Here is a 19,710-nt window from a genome sequence, read left to right on the forward strand (position 1 = left end):
TAAGCCAGTGTTTGCTAACCTGTGACACTCCAGGTGTTGTTAAACTACAAGTCCCAGCATGCTTTGCCAATATATAGCTTATTGCTGGAAGTGTATGCTGGGACTTATAGTTTCACAACACCTGGAGTGTCACAGGTTAGCCAACACTGGTCTAAGCTTTAGAGAAGTAAATATTACTCAAACTGTACTTCCATTGAGAATAGGCACATTTATAGAAGTACTCTAGCTACTTCTCCTGTGCATTTTAAATGGTAACTATACTGAAATTGTATACTTTAAAAATAAATTAGCTGTTGTTGCATAAAACTTTACATCCTTATCTTATGTCTATTGTTCCAATGGTGCTTTACTAAGATAAAGATGTTCTGTAATATTTTCACGTATAATCAGAGTCCACTGTTCCATTTAGTTCGTACCTGATAATAGAGCTTGAGGCATTATTATAATCCCATATATAAAGTATGTAGATTGCTATAGCTCTTTATGCAAAGTTAAATCAATCCACATGTTTGCTTTCTTTGACAAGCTCGTTATAATTCTATAGTACAATTTCCCATTAACACATATATTGCAATTTGTTTCTGTACAGTAAAGTGCCAGCCCTAGGTTTCAAACTGGAGTCTGCCAGCAATTATAGTAGTTATGTCCTTGGGTTTGTTAAATAAGGAAAGTGCACTGAAGTCATGAAGTGAATCCTCACATCCTGTCCGATAACACTGAGATGTTTGTCAAATGTACCTGTCATTTTGTGGGGAGTATGCTTGTGTATTTAACAACCTTCACCAGTATTTAGTTTTTGTACACTTTTAATGGGACCGTGGGATTGTCTTTTTCACAGCCAATCGGAATCCTCCGTTTAGCATCTGTCAAAGAATCCAAGTTCTGTTTATAAGCGTAGGTGTAACCAGCCGTGCCAGATGTACTCACTGCACCACTGTCAGTTACATATCTCTGCTGTCTTCATCTTTTTGTAGATGCTGCTTCCAATGACCAGCAAGAGCTCTTCTGTCAGAAGCTGCAGCAGTGCTGTGTACTCTTTGATTTTATGGACTCAATATCGGACCTGAAGAGCAAAGAAATAAAAAGAGCCACACTAAATGAACTGGTTGAATATGTGTCCACAAATCGAGGAGTGATCATTGAGTCTGCATACCCAGATATCATAAGAATGGTAAGTCCTGAAAGGAGAGATGAATACTTTATAGAGAGATGTAGGGTCGGTGCATATAAGCATTGTCAGAAAACACAAATTGGGGGAAAGAATTATAACACCCAATTGATTTCAAGTTGTGCAATATTTATGCTCAAATAGTTGTTGTTTTTTTTTTATTTGTTTTATCAAGAATAATAAAAGAACAGTAAGCTTCATGCAAACCACTCTTTCCATGTCTCATTTAGAAGGGTCGTCTGGTTTGGGCCTCCGTAGCACTTCCTCTGGCATTCGCTCTGTTATGGACGAGCACTTATGAAATGAGAAAATCTTTCACTACTTGATAGGCAGAACGCGACAGTGGGATATGCATTTCTTATTACTATAAGCTTGGTGCTGCACAGTGGTTAGAATTGCTGCCTCAAAGCGCTGGGGTCATGGTTTCCATAACGACCAGGGCCCTATCCGTAGGGTTTTAATGTTCTCCCTGAGTTTGGCTGGGTTTCCCCCCACACACTCCAAAAACATACTGGTAATTGGCTTCTGACAAAATCGACCCCAGTCTCTTTGTGGTTTGGAATTTAGACTGTAAGCTCCGATGAGGGCAGGGACTGATGTGTGTGATAGTTATTCTCTGCATAGTGATACATCATGATTGGGACGATATAAATAATGATATGGGCTGCATTCTGCCATGGATTATGCTGTGTAGTCATAGTAGTAGACTGGAGTGGTGCAGGGCACATCTAGATGCCAAAGCTCCTACTTAATATCCAAATGTTGAGGACTCCCATCATAAAGGCATCATCAATTTATATCGCGCCACTGATTCTGCAGCGCTGTACAGAGAACTCTCACATCAGTCCCTGCCCCATTGGAGCTTAGTCTAAATTCCCTAACACACACACAGACTAGGGTCAATTTTGATATCCGCCAATTAACCTACTAGTATGTTTTTGGAGTGTGGGAGGAAACCGGAGCACCCGGAGGAAACCCACACAAACACGGGGAGAACATACAAACTCCACAGAGATAAGGCCATGGTCGGGAATTTAACTCATGACCCCAGTGCTATGAGGCAGAAGTGCTAACCACTGAGTTATCGTGCTGCCTCATGGCATCTGGGGAATGAGAGAAACTTCTAAATAAAACAAAAAAATTGTCCTTTTAATGAGCATTTAAGCCATATAGATATTCCCATATGTTTACAGAGCTAATTAAAAATGTCCCTTCTATGCACTGCTGTTATATGAAGTCTGTGTACTCTCCAGTTGCAGGACAGATTGTGGCTGACTTTCTAGTAGGGGTGAACACTTTCGTCTGCTTCCCCTTTGTTCCCCCTTGTCGATTTACGTGGTCAGTCAAGCTCTGTCCTTCTTATATTTTTATGTTCTGTTACGATCCTCGTAAATGTTTAGAGAGAAATGTGTGTGGACTAGTTTGACAGCTTCCATTATGCGTCCTAACGTTTATTTTGCCAATGTAAACTTGGCCTTAAGGTTATTTAATTATTGCAAAACGATGTTTTATGCCGGTACCTACTCCTCTGTAAACAGTAACTTTTTTGCTTTCTGCTTCTAATATTTATAAGCTACCCGTCACAGCAATACTTGTTCATTGTCGACTTGTGAAATGGTTTAGATGTATTTAATGTCATTGACAGCAGCTTCCCGGTGTCCTCGGTGATGTCCCTGTTTGTGAAACAGGTGGGAGCATAGTTACTAATTCTGTGCATAAAACAAAAAGTGCATTTTCATCTGCAGGACCTTTTTAGATGGTCAGAAATGGGCAACTATGCAGTTATTACTCATAACTCCCAGCGTTATAAATAGCATACAGCAATCCCAGCTCGAAAAGAGTCCGTCAGTGTCTCCATGGCAACTTCGTAAACTTAGATCACAACATGGCTTCCACCGGGCTGCCTTTGTAAACGAGATGCTAATTGATGTGCATTTCAGCCCCCCCTTGCCATGTTCTTTCTGTATAATTTACACAGTCGTTCTGCCATATATTCTGGGTTAGAAGAAAGAGAGAATGATTTCAAATTTAAAAGTTCATTCATAATTGTAATGTCACATAATTTAACCCATAGGGTCTGGATCAATGAAGAGCAAAGTGCCATAGAAACCTTGCGCAAGTTTCCTTGGCGGCACGTTCCAGGTTAAATCGCTCATAGTCCGTGCTGTACCCGCAATAACAGTGCAGAAACTATCACTTTGTGCAATGTCTGTGTGAGAAATCACTCCTAACTGCATCTGCAACATTGACACTAATATTTATTTTTAAGCTTAAATGCTAAGATTGGAGAGAGATGTATGCATATCAATAGGGAATAGTGGAAGAATGAACAAGAATAACCTTTCATTTTTGATCCCTTTTCTTGACATGATGTAATTAAGACATTTGGTTGTGGTTTCATTTGCACAGTTACCATTATTGCACATTGTTGACATCTTGGGGGTATATTTACTATGCTGTGGTTCCAACGAACCTCTGAAGAAAAGGACTTGAAAACACCGGGAATCAAAGACAAAACCCGATAGACTTTGTCTTTAATAGAAGTGTATTTTTAAAAAATGACTTCAAAGTGACAGGAATCAGCAGTTCATTAGAATCACCGCATAGTAGATAAATATACCCCTTAGTGCAGGGGTGTCCAACCTTTTAGCTTCCCTGGGCCACATTGGAAGACGACGAGTTGGTTTGGGCCGCACATAAAATACACGAACACCAACGATAGCTGATCATCCAAAAAACCATAGAAAACATAGTTAACATATTAAACTTACTTGCAAATGAAGTTAGTAAGAGTTAGGAAACCTGTTGCAGAATCATGATTAAAGCAGTAGTCCCATTACCAGCTACAATTTAACTTGCCTGCATCTGCCCCTTAGTGTGGGGTTCGGGGAATTAAATGCCAAAAACTTTTTTCCTCTCTTTCTGCACCCATGAATCATTTTTTTTATTGGCAAAATGGTCACCGATATAGGTAGCATCAGGAGGACGAATAGAAATCGACAGAGATTTAATGATAGGGTGGCGGGAAAATGGCTCATGGAGCAGCCTCCGATGAGGGTAACAGTGGGTGATATTTTCGCCCTACTCAGCACTGCACATTTAAAATGGTTTAAAATATTAAAAATACAATCATCTCTTAATATTTATATTAGATACATACAGAGAACACAGCTAGTTCATAATTGCATGGTGCAGAAAGTCCAAATTCAGAGTAACAACAATAAGATACTGCTGCTGATAGTTCGTGCAGGTGACTCCTCTGTGCTGCGCTACGCAATGGATGTCGGGTGTGATGACGTCACCCGCGACATTCACTGTGAGCGCCGCAGGAGGAGGAGACCAGGGAGGGAGCCGGAGCGCCAACTGACGTGACCGCAAGGTAAGTATTTTTGTTTTGCAGTATTTTTTTTTTCATTTACAGCACTGCCCCCTTGCCACAACCAAAACTCCTGCTGGGCCACATTTACAGGCATGCTGGGCCGCATGCGGGCCGCGGGTTGGACAACCCTGCCTTAGTGTGTCCGGTTAACACCGTCTTTATGTGGTGCATAAGAAGATAGCTGTGGCTGCACAGAGAAGTAGGCTGTGTAGTAGATGGTTTGTGACATTACTTGTCCTAACAAATTTAGTGCATGAAATATTTAGTGTGTGTGTCTGTGTGTACGTGCTTTCAGGGTAAAATTGTAGTTGCTGGTCCCGGGGTTGCAGTGTTAGTCTGTTTTCCACCTAGTCTTATGGTGATGGTATGTCACATTTCTCCATAGAATACTTTGCACAATAGTTGCGGTGTGAGCCATACAGAGAATAAATTGTGTTAAGTATCCAGATGTAGACATTCAGTGGATTTTACGTTTATCGGCCTTATACCTTGAGTCCCCCTTATTAGGCCTAGATTATTAAGGACATGCAAGGCAGTTTCCTAGTTAGAGGCAGTATACCATGGGAATGCTGTGTATATACATTGAAATATGTCAGTATCAGACCTTGGTACCAAGTAGATGATTTGGGGCAGGGGAGATAAATGGGGAGTTAAAAAAATAAATAATAAATAAACCTGTATTAGCTTTTTATGCGGTGTATGGAAACCTGTCTGCACAGGGTTAATCTGTAATACTATGGCTATATCCACTTCATGCAGGGTGTGCAATATGGAATTACATAGGAAAATTGGATTAGATATAATTATGCGCTTTAACGTTCAGCTCAGGTTACACTGTTGTGTTGTCTTTAGTAAATGACCTCCGGAATTAGTGGGGGAACTGTCATTGATGTCATTGTCCTATTCACTTGCCATTGCCAGTAATGGCTTTCTGAATCGCATACTTTGCATATATACTCACTTAGGGCCTGATGCATGTTCTGCAATTCGTAAAGTATATGCTCTTTACGTTACTTCCCGTATGTAGATACGCACAAGTATCTGTTCAATAAAAGGTCACATCAGAACACTCACTCAGTTTAAATTTTAAAATAACAACTCTTAACAGTAGAAAAAAAAAGCATTATTTATTTCTTCTAACATTAAATATATAAATATGGCGTGTGTGTGTGTGTGTATGTGTGTGTATTTATTTATTTTTAATGAAAAATCTATGACATGTCGTTCATCACTGTCGGCACTTACATCTGCCCTGTTGATTGTGCAAGTGGTACAGCTAAAACCAGGCGTACTTACGACAAACGCAGGACTACAACCGGCTGCATCTACATAGGAATGCCCTTTCTGTACATTGCCTACATTAATCCGCCCCTTTCCTCCCTCGTTCCGGCTATTAAGTAGTATCCTTTGCGTTCAGACATGAATTTCATGCAATTACGTTTATTGGTGTAAGGTCCGTTTCTGAGCATGTGCAGAGAAATTTCACGCAAGATACAGTACAATGACGTCCAGCTGCATGTTGGTGTAACAAAAACACTCAATACAACTTTTGCCACATACATGAATATGTATCTACATGAATCTATACATGGCACTGACAAAGGACAACAATCTGAAAGAACAAAGCATAGCATGTCAGTTAAGCATGCTGTGACTTCACTGCCAATTTTCCTGTGTGCAAATCTATGATTCTGTACAGTGCATTTTTGAGATTTCACTCATGCGTTAGACTCTGCACTGCTCCACAGTAGGGAGAGAGAGGAGCTCGGTCCTCTGCAGGAGCTGTTAGAATATGTCTGTCTAAAGTACTGGTATGTGACAGGTAGCCTGCTGGGACTTGTCATGCAGGTTTCAAATTCTGACATTAGTGGGAACGTCTAACTGTGCATTGTACAGTTACCACATGTACCGTTCCTGACACAATCTGCAGCAGAATGGTTTCCCATAATCTGTCTTGTGCTTCCCGGTATTTTGCATTAGGTGAAAAACAAGTAGCTGTTAGTGGTGGTTGTACTGTGGACTGCAGAATGTTACATGCGTAAGAGGTTGATAAGAGGTGCAGGTGTGATATGGTTAATGAGGGCCTGTTGGTGATAGAGTACAGTCTGGTGGGACAAGCAAATGCTGACATAGTGGGACTCTGTGGTAGAACATGCAGACGGGGTGGTATCAAGCAGGGATCTAGGATGGGCTATAGTGTAAAGGAGGGGTTTGAGACAGAATTTAAAGGATTGAAGGTTGGGAGAAAGACTAGTCAGGCAGGGCGGAGGGTTTTATAAGTGGGGAGCAGCACAGTGAAAGCCAGAAATAAACCCCCCGGAGATTGTGTGGTTAGTGGCGTTGTCTTGTCTAGGGCTGCACTAGGGCAGGAAATGGTAGAAATAGGAAGAACTATTGGTTCAATTGAGGCTGAGAATAAAGGATATTTTATACTAGCTCAGACCATGGCTTCCATCACTGATCCTCAGTCATGTTTAATGTTTAGTATTAATACCAGTTCATGGCTGCAACACATTAATTTAGAAAGTACATTTGTTTGTTGAGATATCGGTTTATTAATGTCTGGGTGATGGGTCGTCTTTAAATATAAACTTAAGCTATAGACCTAAACACTAGGGAAATAACTTACTAGTTCTGAGTAATCAGTGTTGGTATTTGTTAATTATACGGTCACCACAGTAACTGACCATTACCACTTGAACCTATATTGCAAATCTCCTGCTACCTATGTGATAAAATAATGTATTCAGTGACTTGAGGTTGGCAGCTGAAGATTAAAAACTGCTTTGGGCCATACTTCCAGATAATTAACTAGCCTGTACTAGCAATTTTACATGAGATTAGTTTTCCGGAGATAAGCCAAGCATGTATTCTCTACCTCTTCTGCAAGCTCTTGCTGTGTGAGGAGAGCAGTAGTAAAGAGTCTCTCACTTATACTGTACTTCCACATGGAAGTACCCAGCCAGTATTATGTTATTGGAAGAGGTAGTTCTGTACAGGAGATCGAGCAATGACGCTACTTTAGGTGGGATTGGGGCTATGCTTACTGTACAGTTATACAGAGGCAAAGTAAGTACACTAGCGTAGGCCTGGACAACCTGTTTCTCTCCAGTTGTTTTGAAACTACAAGTACCAGCATACTGTGCCACCTATCGGCCTGCAAAGCATGCTGGGGCTTGTAGTTTCAGCTGGAGAACCCCAGGCTGTCCAGGCCTGCACTACAGAGACCATAGAAAGAGAAACTATTTAACTTCATACCATCATGAAATCCACTTGCTATTTATGTAGTTTATCTCTAAATGGGAAACCAATTAATGTAATCTGTTTTGTAATAACCTTGCTTCTGGTTAATAAACGGACAGCACAATTCTGTTGGTTTTATACAACACATGGAAATGCACTGATTTTATTTAAGTGTGGGTGATCAGCAAATATTCAGTACATGAATAGATACAAAACAATGACATGATATAGTCCACAGTATAAATGTCTGGAGACTGCACATTATTTTGGGTATGGTTGAAGAAATCTTCTGAAACTATATTTTTTATTAACGAATACACAATTGTTTAATATATGTCTATGTCCAGACAGACCACGTTGAAATTGAGGGCTAGCGGGCGGCATCTTTCCTTCTGGCCCCAGGCGCTTAAATTTTAAGTTCTGGCTCTGGACATAGTTGATAGCTTCCAGAAGTAAATCCCTTCTTACATTAATCCCTGGGATAGCTGGTACTTCCCTAAACTGTATGACATTTTGGGAGTGGTCACCTGACACCTGAAGAAGGGGGACCACCTCCAAAAGGCTGCGTTGGCTTTTTTTATTATTATTATTTCATAATCTTTTAATTATAAGGTGCCACAAAAGGCCCACATCTCCGTATGTGACATTTCCATTAATAGATGATTCATTAATGCTTTCTGTGTACAGCCTTTGAACATTATAATGTAGCCCTTTTACCGTGATAAAATAGTACTGTCATTTATTTATTTTTTATATACAGGCTTTTTTTTATGTTTTAAAATACAGCTACGTGCATTACGTATCTCTCCCTTGATGGTTATTTTGATGTTTCTTCCATTATAACCTCAGTGCCTGTCTACACACTTCTCTGCACTCTTCCCCTAATCTTGCACAGTAATCTCTTGCTCCCCAAACCAAGTGCAGTCAGCATCCAGCTTGTTCAGTCTGGTGCTCTTCAGGACTTCACATTTTACATGCTGAGATCTGGCTGGTTCAAAACTCAAGTCATACTTGGTGCCTAACTAACGACTTTCCTATCCGCTTTAGTGAGCAGGGGCTTTAACACCACTTGTGTAGCTTATGTTCCTGTATTGTAACCAATGTCTGTTTTTGTATTTTCCACAATCATGTAGTCTTATAAATGTTATATAATGTGTCCTGAAAATGAATGTGTGATTACTGGCATTATTAGGTGTGTAACTTACTGGTGTATTTTCATACAAAGCATTTATTGTATCTCCTATAACATTTTAGTCCTTGTGTGTTTAGCAGATTGTATATGGCGTAAGCTGTGTTTATTCTGGGTTTGCTCTCCTCTGTAGGTTTCTATAGTAATGACAGAGTTTACTATGCTGTGTATACAGTAAGAGGAGAGAGCGGACAGTACTGCAGAGTGCATGTCACTCACATGTATGTGAAATAATGATCCTGCAGTGTCCATTGCTGATATAGTGTCATGCCTGTGAATTGGAATGCGGTAGCCCTTCAGTAGAAATCTACAGTGCTATAAACAGAACACGGCTGTGACGTTGATACTGAAAGCTTTCAGTGTCCTGGTTCCAGAGCTTTTCATGTTCTATGTTCAGGTTTCCTCCTCTTGTTTCTCAGGAAGTGCGATTTCCTGAATGATATCGCAGCAACTAGAGAACAGCTTTTCCACTTTCTCCTTTCTCCGTTACAATTAGCTTTACCTTTTTCCTGGTCTTATTTCTGGATGGATGTTTATTAGACTATGATTATAGTTTTCTACAAACATTCCTATCAGCGGATCAGGCATGAAACTGATGGTGTCATTGTGTTTGTGCTGTTCCTTGACCTTGGATGTCAGTCGTTCTGTTTATACTGCTGTTCTAGTGTGTGCTGTAGCACATTGACAAATCGTTTCATTCTGTCTGAATTGTAATACATGAATGCTGGTGAAAATACCTAATGGGCTTCCTAACCAAAATGTATTCCCTCCTCCTCCTCCTTAACGTACCACACCACAAAGCTGCACAGAAATGCCAGTTTCCAGCGGTGGCTTTAATATTGGTTGCTGATAATAGCCACACACACAAGGTCTCCACCACCCGCTATAATTGTTAATCGGCTACCTATGAGTTGTTACCCACACCTCTTGCGTTGTGCGCTCATTTGGGCCATCTTTACCTTCTGTTGCATGTTCTCCTTTATTTGCATTATTATCCAGTTAATGTACAGCGTAATATGTTGATACTTTAAAAATAAAGGATAATACTGTAGTATTAGGCTTATTTAATTTATTATAAGGCTTAAAAATAAGGAAGATAAAAAAAAGTGACAAATGGCTCTTAAGTGCTTGTAACCCACTGGGTTAGACTTATTAAATGTATTGTACCATAAAAAATACTTAATTGTATGCTCAGTATAAGGAATGAGAATGGTGGATATAGCTTTATGCTTGTGGTACAGACTGTGAACAATCTCAGGGGGGTTTTATCACTTTGGCTTTTCCCCTTTCAACGTTCCTACAAAATATCACAACATTACTCTGTCCTTTTTTATAAACTGTTCAGGTTTTCAATTCATTATTCTCAGTTGCCTATTGCACATCTGCAATCGAAAGCAGGGAACATAAGAACTTCCTGCAGGAATTCAGAGATTGCAATTGTGTGCAGAGAGATGAGCAGCTATAACCAGCCGATATAAAGATTTATACAGTGACTAGATCACTGCACACTGTTTTGTTTTCGCTTAAACTGTCTGTTTTCCTCTCAGGTTGCAATAATCTTTTGAGGATTTTGTATATGTAACTAGTAACCAGCCTCTCTCTGCTTTTGTTACAGATTAGCTCGAATATTTTTAGAACACTCCCGCCCAGCGACAATCCGGACTTTGATCCCGAAGAGGATGAGCCAACGCTGGAAGCGTCCTGGCCTCACATACAGGTGGGCAGTTGTCTATTCAAGTGCTATAGCCGTGCTGTTTGTTTAGGTTAGTTCTCGCCCTGCTCATTCATTCCCCTGCTTAGAAACAAAACTTTTGTTTTTGTTTCGGGTTTGACCTGACAGGTGAAGTCACCCGACGTTGTCCCTCATTGTGTCAGACCCAGCTCTTAGACATTGGTAATCCGTCTCCCAGCAAAGTAGTGTTAGGAAAATATAGATTATAAACTTAACTGTGGCAGGGACTGAAGTGAATGATTAAATATTCTCTAAGTACTGCGTAATATGTAGGCGTAATATACACAACTGGTAAATAAGTCTCAGCATGGCATACCAGCGTTTGCATTACACATGTTAAGATCTCTGGAGGGTTTCCTAATAAATAACTTGCTAGGAAAAAATTAACATTGATTGCAAAACAAATGGTATGTTGATAGGCAAGTAATGGAATGTGCGTATAGTTTCCAAGTGAGAATTATGTGTGATAAAACAATAAACTAGACCTGTATTCTGTGCAACTGGGGTCACAGAAGGCTGTGCAGCAAGGAGCCTGTTCACACTCTGTGTGTGTGTCCTGGATGTGAGACACACACGCTGCACAAGGAACAGCTGATCGGAGAGTAGTAACCGAGATCTTGTACAGTACAAAGTGCTCATTGTCCAGTAACGGTCTGTGTAGAACATCCTTTTATGTATCTTGTGACTTGGAAACCTCGCTGTCTCATGATGAACTGTTCATCGTGCTCTGCTTCTAACTCGTCAGGATTATGTACCCTCTAATGTGAAGAGAAAACATTGGGGGCAGCACACAGGTAACTGTACAGGAATTGCTGTGGTCAGATTCCTAACGTGGTTCTTCTAGTACAGTGTAAAAACTAAGTCTTATTGCTATAGTTACAACAGTTCTTAGAGTTCCCCACTGAGTATCAAAGTGACAAATTAGACATCAGTGTGTTTCTGAGAAAACATTACTATTGAGTGGAAAATGGAACATTGAGATACAAGGTTTAGGTTTCTTTTTGGATTTTTTTCTTTCTACGGTTAAAATTTCTCTTCATATTTGTGTTTATTAACGGGAGCTGCCATGTTGTCACCCTGTGGGGCATATTCAGTTAGGATTCCGGTCCGCGGTAACGCGCGTTACTGCGGAAACTGCGCACTATTGCCGGTAATACGGTACCGCAATAACGCAGATTTTCATACGCTACCCTATGGGCTGCGAACTAAAATCCACATTATTGCGGTACCGTGGATTAAGTTTGCGGCCCGTTCCGGCGCGATCCCGTGGGCCGGAATCGTAATTGAATATGCCCCTTACAATGTAATGCAATAGCTCCAGAAATGACATGGAAGATGTTACACAAACGATGTTTTTGCTGTGGAGATTGCATTCCATCAAAGCCAGTTTGATGCATTTGTTTGTTTTATTTTTATTTTTTTTAATTATTAGATGGCAACTGGTCTTTGGAGATATGTAATGGGATATGTAAAGAGAGTTTTGCCTAGTAGAGTTCCCGAAAGAATATGCTGATTGCTTAACTGGTCCCAATGTAGTAATTGACAGACTGGCCACACTTGCTTTTGGAACCTCTGGGGGTAAACTATGCAGATAGCATTTTTTTTTTTTTTGTTTAGCCCACTCAGTACTTCAGAGGAAATGAATAATAAAATCGCTCTGGTGACAGGTTCTATAGAAGAAGGTTGGATACATTTTTAAATCTATTAATTCCACTTATGCTGTGGGAACATTTACATTGTCATGTGTGATAGTATGTCGTAGTCACAGAATGTATGTGTGACATTTACATTTATTTGGCCTTTTATGTAGAAATTCTGAACATGTATGAACAGTCTAAATATTGTCTCTGCCTATGTTCCTTAGCTGGTTTTCTCTTGAGAGAGGCCAGAGCCCAATCTCATTTCAGGGTATGATAGATTGGACCTTTCACTGAGAAATGATGATGAAAATGACAGTGTCCTCTACAGTTATATGACCTGTGTGCGTACAATTAAAACCTGGGGAATCGCAGTGTCTCAAAGGACTCAATCTGAGACAAGTTGCTGGAATATAATCGCACACGGCCCATCTACCAGTGATTCCACCTGTCACAAGTGTAAAATGGTCATTTTATATGGCTGTAAATACTGTACAGCTTGTTTGTTAAAATAACATTTTCTTCCTTCTTTTTTTTTTTTTTTTCCCCCCCAGCTGGTATATGAATTTTTCCTGAGATTTTTGGAGAGTCCAGACTTTCAGCCTAGTATTGCGAAGAGGTTTGTGGACCAGAAATTTGTACAGCAGGTAATTATTTTATTCCTTTGTCATTATTGAATTTGATCAGAGATTTCCTATGTTTCATTTTACCCTGGCAATTACCCATGTAAATCGTCCAGTCTGATCTCTGTCTGCCAACACTGAACAGATGTATCTGTTCTCAACACCAGTGTTACATAGTAAGTTGACAGTGAGTGGTGTACGTGTAGTGACACAAGGTGATGTCATTGTGTGAAATACTATATATATATATATATATATATATATATATATATATATATATATATATATATATATATACTGTCGGTAGAAGTCATGGCTGAGCTGAGAACAGCTGTAAATATAACATTTGTCGCAGTCCATAGGAAATTGTTAGTGCTGTGTCAGTCAAATAATCCCCAACCTGCTCGGAAAGAGGCCTAGTAGACCCTACAATGCTGTATTGCACCCAAATCGGCAGCAATCCAGATCAAATCTGATTGGGATTGACCAGATGTTGATGATCAGAAAACATGGCAGACAGATGATCCAATCTGCCAAATATTAGTCATTGGTCACCCAGGCTAACTGGGCACCATGCAGTTTTATGGTGCATACATCCTCTTATTTATTTGTGCATATTTTTTTAACCATAGATGAAATGCATTAAGGTATTAATGATGATGATAGTAAACATTACAATAAGCAAAAATGCAAAACATTGTTTGTCCTTTTAAGTCCAGCAAAACCGGAGTAGCGAAGCCCACTATCCAGATCTAATGCCCAGAACGGCCACATAGCCAACTTATAGGATAATGTCTGAGACCAACGTAATCTTCCCCCGCAGTCGATTACAGTTTTCCACTGTACAAAGCAGAAACATTGAACAAATTTACATATATTAAGAGACCTGCCAGAGAGTGTAACCACATAACACTGCACCACAGACATTAACCTAAGCCCATCATTACATTCATTCCCATTACACAATCCAGAATAGTAGTATTAGATCTGTAACTGGTATCATCATAATAAACCTTTTACAATGGTGGCTGTAAACCCATGTACGTAATCATGAAGTATCAATCAGTGAAACGAATTAGAACCAATAATCCAGCCATGTGCAATGAGGCGAACAGAGGCAGCTGTCACACACAGTTGTGTTGCCGCTAAATATATGGCATTAATAACGAGGAATGCAAATGTTCTAGCCACAAAGTTGCATATTATTGGTTTGTGCATTGTTGGTAAATCTGTTTCGAATGATGTCTTTCATACTGCATATTCTGTCCATTTCAATGTTAGATTGGGAATAGGATCTCGCGTAACAGAATGATCAGAACCAGGCCCGCCGCTATAAACCATAGCAGATCATACAACGGTCATTGGGATCGGCTTCTAAAGCAGCCCAGCAAGAGACACAGGCCTGTAAGGGCTCCCCACAGCGGCACCGATACGTCCCTCTGTATTTTACCATTTAAGTACTAAGGGAGGATTGTATGTTAAATATTTCCCCATTTGCTATGAAGGTGTTGCATAGCTTAAATCATTCCCTAATGGAAAATAGTAACAAACTAGACCACACCCCAATCTACCCATGTCAAACCAATGAGAAACCATTTTTAGCCTCTGAAAATTGGAACTATCCCATGAATATGAAGGTTAATGGGAGATATAATGGTCCTCAGTTGGCTTGTGGAACTCTCCAGTCAGTAAAGTTGCCATTGTTTGTCATCTCTTCCCCATAAGCCCTTTGTCTTAGTGTCCTCTTGCCAGTCACATTGATGTGTGACGATTTTTCACAATACAATAAGATGAAGGCGCGTCCTAGTTTGCTAAGAGCTAGAACATAAAACTGTTACTATAAATGGAGCTGCCAATATACAAGTAAAGAGGTAGGGCTTTGTTCATTGCATTAAATAGAGATTCACTAAAGTCCCTTCTGATCTTCAAAGCTGTTTGTACAGCAGATTTTATTATTGTTTATATAACGCCAGTCTTACTATGCAGCGATGTACAGAGCATATGTAATCATTCACATCACTCCCTGAACCATTGGTGCAACACACACACGTACTCATATGCATTTTCTCTATAGGTAATCTACCAGTATGTGTTTGCAGTGTGGGAGGAAACCCACGCAAACATGGGGAGAACATGCAGACTTCATAGATAGGTCCTTGCCCAGAATCGAACCCATGACCCCAGTTTACGTTTATACTTTTTTGGTTTATACCTAACCTGACTGTCATTGCTAGAGCAAACACATCTGTATGGGAGAGCATTAAGTTTACCTCTCCATCTGACAGTGGCCTGTGTGGGCTTCATGATATCCAGCTCTGTCCAATTTGGCCACTCACGTGTGATTTTGTGCACAGATCCGATCACTGGACTCTCCGTTTCAGCAACAGGATTTGCCCTGATATGGGCGGAGCATCCACACTCTCCGGCTGCTGCATTTGTCCGTGCCGGCTAGTACTGCGCTGAAGAGGAGTTTTGTTTTTATAGGAAAGAAATTAGCACATTTAAATGTGCAGTAAAATGACTATATCACAGAAACTAAAAATGAGCAATAATCATAGGACAATAAACCAACAATGTATACATTAAATACATATTAAATATAAATCTATAGGAAACGGATTATACAAACTGTTAATAAAGAACAGACCATAAACAATAGGGAACGTTCACTCAGAATTCTATAAAGATCAGTCTTTTATCAAGACCTGTCCTCAGGTTGACTGACTGGGAGAGGTAATTGCATCATTGATGTATATAGTCTATATATGTATAAATTGTAGGTTCTGCAAACATTAGCAATACTTCTGACCTCATCTACCCACTAAAACCAGTCTCTGTGTGTGCATCATGGTGGCGCCAGTTAGTGGGACCGTAGCTACTGCTGTATCCATTGTTTAAGTACAAGGTTCTCCAATTATTTGAATGTCTGGTAACTTGGTGATACTCGCATAACACATCAGTGATGAGAGGGTGGGTATGTAGTGCCACCTCATCAGATACTTAAGCTGAGTACACACTACACTGTTTTCATCCAATAATCGGCTCAAACAGCCGACATACGACCGCTCGTTCAAAAGTCGGGTCAGTGTGTGCAGTGACACGATGGTCGAAAGTCTGCCCAAATGGACGATTATCGCCTCATTTGGTTGGTCGTACCGTTTAATATTTTCGTTCCAATCTCGTTTCCGCTGTGTAGTGTGTATAAACTTCCGACCGATCCACAACAGTGAGTACGAAATTACAGTCATTGCTCACGACAACATGGCTGTAAAAAGTCGCTAAAGGGACGTCCGTTCTTCCCTTTATCGTCCTAAACAAAGCTCGTGTATATGCAGTCCATGGACCGAGCGATCGCGTCATCGATCGCATGTAGAATCGGTCGGCATAAAAAGTTGGTCGAAATTTCTGTAGTGTGTACCCAGCTTTACACATGGCTTCTCTGATCTGTGCACTTACAGAACCCATTTACATAGTGTGGAATATATTAGTCCGGCGCTCTCTATTCAGCATTATTTCTAGTTACCTTCCCCAATTTATGTATTTAGACAAAACCTCTTGGTTTAAATCCATTTGGGTGTGATCCAGCCGATTGGAGGATAGCATTGGCACATGGCATCTATTAGCATATTTTGAGGTCATAGGGTGAGCCTTAAATTAGGTATTTTGTGCAGATGATTGGAACCACTGTGATGGGATCTGTGCCGTCATGTTCCTCACAGACCCAGTCAGTTTGCGGTGATCTAGTTTGATTCACATGTGGAATAAAGTGAGCGTCTGAGAGATGTGTAAAGCAAGCCTCCCAATACGTGTGCAGGATCCTGCGTCTCCAGCACGCCCCCAATACGTGTGCAGGATCCTGCGTCTCCAGCACGCCCCCCAATACGTGTGCAGGATCCTGCGTCTCCAGCACGCCCCCCAATATGTGTGCAGGATCCTGCGTCTCCAGCACGCCCCCCAATACGTGTGCAGGATCCTGCGTCTCCAGCACGCCCCCCAATACGTGTGCAGGATCCTGCGTCTCCAGCACGCCCCCCAATACGTGTGCAGGATCCTGCGTCTCCAGCACGCCCCCCAATACGTGTGCAGGATCCTGCGTCTCCAGCACGCCCCCCAATACGTGTGCAGGATCCTGCGTCTCCAGCACGCCCCCCAATACGTGTGCAGGATCCTGCGTCTCCAGCACGCCCCCCAATACGTGTGCAGGATCCTGCGTCTCCAGCACGCCCCCCAATACGTGTGCAGGATCCTGCGTCTCCAGCACGCCTCCCAATACGTGTGCAGGATCCTGCGTCTCCAGCACGCCCCCCAATACGTGTGCAGGATCCTGCGTCTCCAGCACGCCCCCCAATACGTGTGCAGGATCCTGCGTCTCCAGCACGCCCCCCAATACGTGTGCAGGATCCTGCGTCTCCAGCACGCCCCCCAATACGTGTGCAGGATCCTGCGTCTCCAGCACGCCCCCCAATACGTGTGCAGGATCCTGCGTCTCCAGCACGCCCCCCAATACGTGTGCAGGATCCTGCGTCTCCAGCACGCCCCCCAATACGTGTGCAGGATCCTGCGTCTCCAGCACGCCCCCCAATACGTGTGCAGGATCCTGCGTCTCCAGCACGCCTCCCAATACGTGTGCAGGATCCTGCGTCTCCAGCACGCCCCCCAATACGTGTGCAGGATCCTGCGTCTCCAGCACGCCCCCCAATACGTGTGCAGGATCCTGCGTCTCCAGCACGCCCCCCAATACGTGTGCAGGATCCTGCGTCTCCAGCACGCCTCCCAATACGTGTGCAGGATCCTGCGTCTCCAGCACGCCCCCCAATACGTGTGCAGGATCCTGCGTCTCCAGCACGCCTCCCAATACGTGTGCAGGATCCTGCGTCTCCAGCAGCCCCCCAATACGTGTGCAGGATCCTGCGTTTCAGCACGCCCCCCAATACGTGTGCAGGATCCTGCGTCTCCAGCACGCCCCCCAATACGTGTGCAGGATCCTGCGTCTCCAGCACGCCCCCCAATACGTGTGCAGGATCCTGCGTCTCCAACACGCCCCCCAATACGTGTGCAGGATCCTGCGTCTCCAGCACGCCCCCCAATACGTGTGCAGGATCCTGCGTCTCCAGCACGCCTCCCAATACGTGTGCAGGATCCTGCGTCTCCAGCACGCCCCCCAATACGTGTGCAGGATCCTGCGTCTCCAGCACGCCTCCCAATACGTGTGCAGGATCCTGCGTCTCCAGCACGCCCCCCAATACGTGTGCAGGATCCTGCGTTTCAGCACGCCCCCCAATACGTGTGCAGGATCCTGCGTCTCCAGCACGCCCCCCAATACGTGTGCAGGATCCTGCGTCTCCAGCACGCCCCCCAATACGTGTGCAGGATCCTGCGTCTCCAGCACGCCCCCCAATACGTGTGCAGGATCCTGCGTCTCCAGCACGCCCCCCAATACGTGTGCAGGATCCTGCGTCTCCAGCACGCCCCCCAATACGTGTGCAGGATCCTGCGTCTCCAGCACGCCCCCCAATACGTGTGCAGGATCCTGCGTCTCCAGCACGCCCCCCAATACGTGTGCAGGATCCTGCGTCTCCAGCACGCCCCCCAATACGTGTGCAGGATCCTGCGTCTCCAGCACGCCCCCCAATACGTGTGCAGGATCCTGCGTCTCCAGCACGCCCCCCAATACGTGTGCAGGATCCTGCGTCTCCAGCACGCCTTCAGTTGTGGTGCTGTGTTTGAGGACCTTGAGATTCCTTTATCTGTATGAATAGCACTAGCATTGTTTTTGTTTGACTTTTTTTTTTTTAAATAAAGTATATTACTATTAAATATAGAACAATAATGCATTTGTATGTTTTCTGACTGTTATACTTTTAGACCAGCTGTTAACAAACCAGTTAGGAGAAGGTTCAGTGGTGTTTTAATAATTTTAAAGTATAGATAAATCTGTCCATTTGGTATACTGACATATAGGGTTTACTTAGGAACATGAAACGGCCATCTTTGGGGCGTAAACTATTTAGATGACAAACAGGTTTCCCGTGATTGCTCTCTGCTGTCAGCCCTGGTGACAACATCAGGTATTGGTCAACCCATTGACTTACTGAGGAAGGGGAGGGGGGATCCACAACTTTTTTTTTTTTTTAAATAAATTGGCCCTAATGTTTTGTGTTACTGCTATGTAATTGGGATTTCTGCCTGTAGATAGCAGCCATTTTTGTTAGTTTGTGCAAACGGTTGCCTTACACACATGTGGCATTAGAGTGATGAGAATGTGTTGGGTAATCTGTCTTTTTAAGGGCTAGTATCGTGATACTTAAGGCTGGCAATGATTTGGGAAATGCACACAGCTAATATACATCGGTGAAGAGGCTGTACAATGTATGTACTAGCTGGGCTTGGATAGACATGTCAGTGGGATAACTAGCACCTTCAGTACAGCATGTATTTGCATCAGTTGTCATTTCACTTACGGACAGGGTGTTATTAGGAGAGTGGTCACTTATAACCTAGCAACCATCGAATACATTCCGTATTAGGCCAAGAGAAGTGTTCTATTATCTTATGGCAAATGAGTTACAATTGCATTTGTAATTAAAGCCAGGCTATTGATATTTGTATCCCTTGTAAGAAGTGTGTATGTTGTGTACTGAGCTGCTCAACTGACACATAAACCAATATGGAGTATTAAACATTATTGTTAAATAATGAGGCCAGGTTTGTATCTATGTTAAAGTATATAATAAAGTTT

General features: G+C 42.3%; 1 protein-coding gene across 1 annotated transcript in view; it reads left to right on the forward strand.

The window, feature by feature from the left end:
* Nucleotides 1-19,710, forward strand: part of PPP2R5A (protein phosphatase 2 regulatory subunit B'alpha) — a 74,108-nt gene that overhangs the window by 34,620 nt on the left and 19,778 nt on the right. The window contains exons 2-4 of the mRNA XM_075204221.1: nucleotides 975-1,171; nucleotides 10,595-10,696; nucleotides 12,903-12,995. Coding sequence (XP_075060322.1) covers nucleotides 975-1,171; nucleotides 10,595-10,696; nucleotides 12,903-12,995 — 392 coding nt within the window. The remainder of the gene's footprint in view (nucleotides 1-974; nucleotides 1,172-10,594; nucleotides 10,697-12,902; nucleotides 12,996-19,710) is intronic.

This window comes from Mixophyes fleayi, chromosome 3 (assembly GCF_038048845.1).
Source record: "Mixophyes fleayi isolate aMixFle1 chromosome 3, aMixFle1.hap1, whole genome shotgun sequence".
NCBI lineage: Eukaryota > Metazoa > Chordata > Amphibia > Anura > Limnodynastidae > Mixophyes > Mixophyes fleayi.